The sequence below is a fragment of the Mus caroli genome, chromosome 1, assembly GCF_900094665.2.
Source record: "Mus caroli chromosome 1, CAROLI_EIJ_v1.1, whole genome shotgun sequence".
In the NCBI taxonomy this organism is placed as follows: Eukaryota; Metazoa; Chordata; class Mammalia; order Rodentia; family Muridae; genus Mus; species Mus caroli.
The window spans coordinates 182562022-182564782 of record NC_034570.1 but is presented as its reverse complement, the minus strand read 5'-3'; the positions used below and the strand labels follow the sequence as shown (position 1 = coordinate 182564782).

The window sequence follows — 2761 nt, the reverse complement described above, 5'->3', positions numbered from 1 at the left end:
CGCGCCTGCACGCGCTCGCACTGCCCATGACTGTTTTCATATCCTGGAACTACATTCCTGCAGGCAGATTTGCTCCCCAGCTCAATACATTACCCCATCCACTCCCAGCCCATTAGCCCTACACACCCGGAGCCAGCCAGGCATGTAGCGCTGCTGCTCCCGGCACAAAAGTCCTTCGCCTCTCCGCACCATGCAGGCGGGGGACCCTGAGCCTCTTCCTCATGTTTATGCGTAATAAAAAAGCCCGCGTTCCCTCTGCAGCTTTATGAAGACAGTCCTTGCAGCTGTGACTGTAACTGGATTTTTTCTTACCAGCTAAGATTATGGTCCCATAACCCAATTAGTGTCATTTGGTGGTGGTCCAAGTGCCTCTCCTGCCCGGGTTTTAATTTGGGGATCCCCGGAGGCTGCACTCCACATCTGTAGCGGGCCTGCTCCTTCTCTCCCGGTATTTACTCGAGGTTTATGGCGGGATTAGCTGTGTGGTCTGGAAGCGGCTGTCCTCTTTCATCCTCATGGCTCTGGAGCCGCCCAGAAGCCTTTTACTTTCCATCCAGCCCTGGCACCTAGAGGGCAGGCAGTCCCGGCGACTGGAAAGCATCAGAGCTCGCTCCGCAGGCCTCAGAAGCGCGGTTTCGCCGGCATGGGGGGAGGTGCTGCTCGCCCCGTAGCGTTCACTCAGCGGGACTAGCCCGCCCCATCCACATAGGGTGCACGGTCCTCCCCGCCCCCACTCACGGGCTGGCGAGGGCTGGCGGGGCTCCCGGCGCCCATTGTGCAGGCAGCTGGCACCAGCTGGGAAGGGAATTAACATAACAAAGAGCCGGAGCGAGCGCCGCGCGGCCGGGCGGGGGCTCTGCAGAGCGCCCCGGGCTGGAGGAGCGCGCGGTCGCCGGCTGTCGTGCACCGAGGCAGCAGGCCTCGCGGGGCACAGACAGTGGGTGCAGGCGTATGTCGGCGACGCATGTGCATGTGCGTGCATGCGGGTGCGCGCCTGCCTGGGACTGCGTCCCCAGGCCTGGGATGTTGATGCCCCTGCCTCAGTTCACCTGCAGAGGTTGGGCACTCACGCGCTCAGCATCCTAGCGTCCAGATTGGCCTTCTTTGAAAACGCAGTCCTTTTAACTTTCATCACCTGTTCTCAGCCGGGTCCACACCTCGGAACTACCAGGGGAACTTTCCCCAGGCCACTCTATACTCACTCTATACTCCAGACCTTTTTGGCTTGGCCTAGGCCTCCAACGTTGTTGACAGAAGCGTCAGCACTGGTTCTATCTTTCCCGGGCTGGACACCCCAGGGCGCGCCCTGACCCCGACCAAGGACCAGAGGAAGAGGCCAGGGCCCTACCGGGAGCCCTCGAGTTTGAGGCTTTAGAGCTTGGCCTTCTTCTCCCCTGGCTCGGAGGGTCAAGGACACATTCCTGCTTAATGCTTCTGTTGCAAGCTTCCGACTGGACAGCTTCACCTCGCTTATTGCTAAAAGCCCATGGGAAGAAAGCTGTCGAGATGGGAAAGCTCAACTGAACTATAGGCAGACAGATGGATAGACAGATAAAAAACAAATCTCTGTGTTTAGACTACTGCCAGGCCTCCGAGGCCCTTGGAGGTCTCCTGTGGGGACTGTAAAAGGGAGTCAAGGCTCAGCAGGACCCGCAACTCGAAAAGCAGACAGGGCCCAGATACGCTAGGCCCCTTGCGCTCTACCTCGGTGACTCCCTCTTCGCGTGTCCCCGTCCCCTCCAAATCCCATCTTGCCATGGGGTTTGGGCAAAAGGGCGAGCCCTCCATAAGCCTCCCGCAGCTGTGGCAGCTGGGTGGTCCCAGGAGGGTAAGAAGTAGGCAGAGGAAGCGCCGTGGCGGGAACCTGGGCTCCGGAACCGATGTGCACCTCAGCGCCTCCGCGGTCACTTGGCTGCACGCTTGCTCCTGGCGGGAGCCGGGCATGGATGAACTCCACTGCCTCAGGCTGGCTGAGCGTCTCCCCACAGGGAGGAGAGTGACTGAGATCAGCCGTCCGGCTATGTCATCTCGAAGCTCCGTGTCATCCACAGGGCCGGGTTCTCAGAATGTGTTCCTGATGCCTTCGAACACTTTCAAGGGGGCTTGGGCCCCTGAGGCTACCACCCAGGACCACGTTCCTCTTTTCCGCTGGGAATGTAAGCTCTCGGTGGTTAGTGACTCAGCACAGTTCACTACAGTTCAAGTAGCTATCCGATCAAGCAGAGCCCAGAAAAAGCTGGGTGTTAACTTCTGCGGACTTGTTTTACCTCGTAAGTCCCCATCCTAAGGTGTCTGACAGTCCTGCAAAGGGAAGAAGGTGGCACCACTGGACCTCAGCCTGAGAATCACCCTGTTCAAGGTCAGCAGGCAGTCAGGTGACCTGGCTGCTTTGCAGCGACTTGGTATTGGCTACTGTTGAGTTCAGAATTCTCACAGGTCCTAACCACTGTGTTTATTCTCAATAAATGGTTTCTTAATAATCGTTTTAATTAGCAAAAAGGCTGTCTTATTAAAGCTAATTAAAGGCAATTTGGGAACCTTATTTTCATACAATCATAAAATTAGAGCAACAAGAGGCTAGAGAGATGGGGAACATCTCCTGCTTCTATGCTGAGGGTGCAGGGAGAAGCTGACTGATGTCCCTAATCCCGAGGCAGGCAGGCCTAAGGGGCAGGGGTGCCCAGCCTATAGACTGAGTCCAAAATTTAGGTGTAGCCTTGGACAGTATGGAGGACCAGCTACAGGAGGAATTCTCTGTCCA

At 57.2% G+C, this 2761-nt stretch overlaps 1 protein-coding gene across 1 annotated transcript; it reads left to right on the top strand.

Moving 5' to 3' along the window:
• Positions 1–428: 428 nt before the first annotated feature.
• LOC110293478 lies at positions 429–2528 on the top strand. The gene has a single exon (XM_021161333.1). The coding sequence runs from the start codon at positions 1757–1759 to the stop codon at positions 2285–2287; it is 531 nt and encodes a 176-aa protein (XP_021016992.1). The 5' UTR covers positions 429–1756; the 3' UTR covers positions 2288–2528.
• Positions 2529–2761: the final 233 nt, after the last annotated feature.

Coding starts and splice junctions, on each gene's coding strand:
- LOC110293478 (XM_021161333.1), top strand. CDS start 1,757: ATGGGGTTTGGGCAAAAGGGCGAGCCCTCCATAAGCCTCCCGCAGCTG.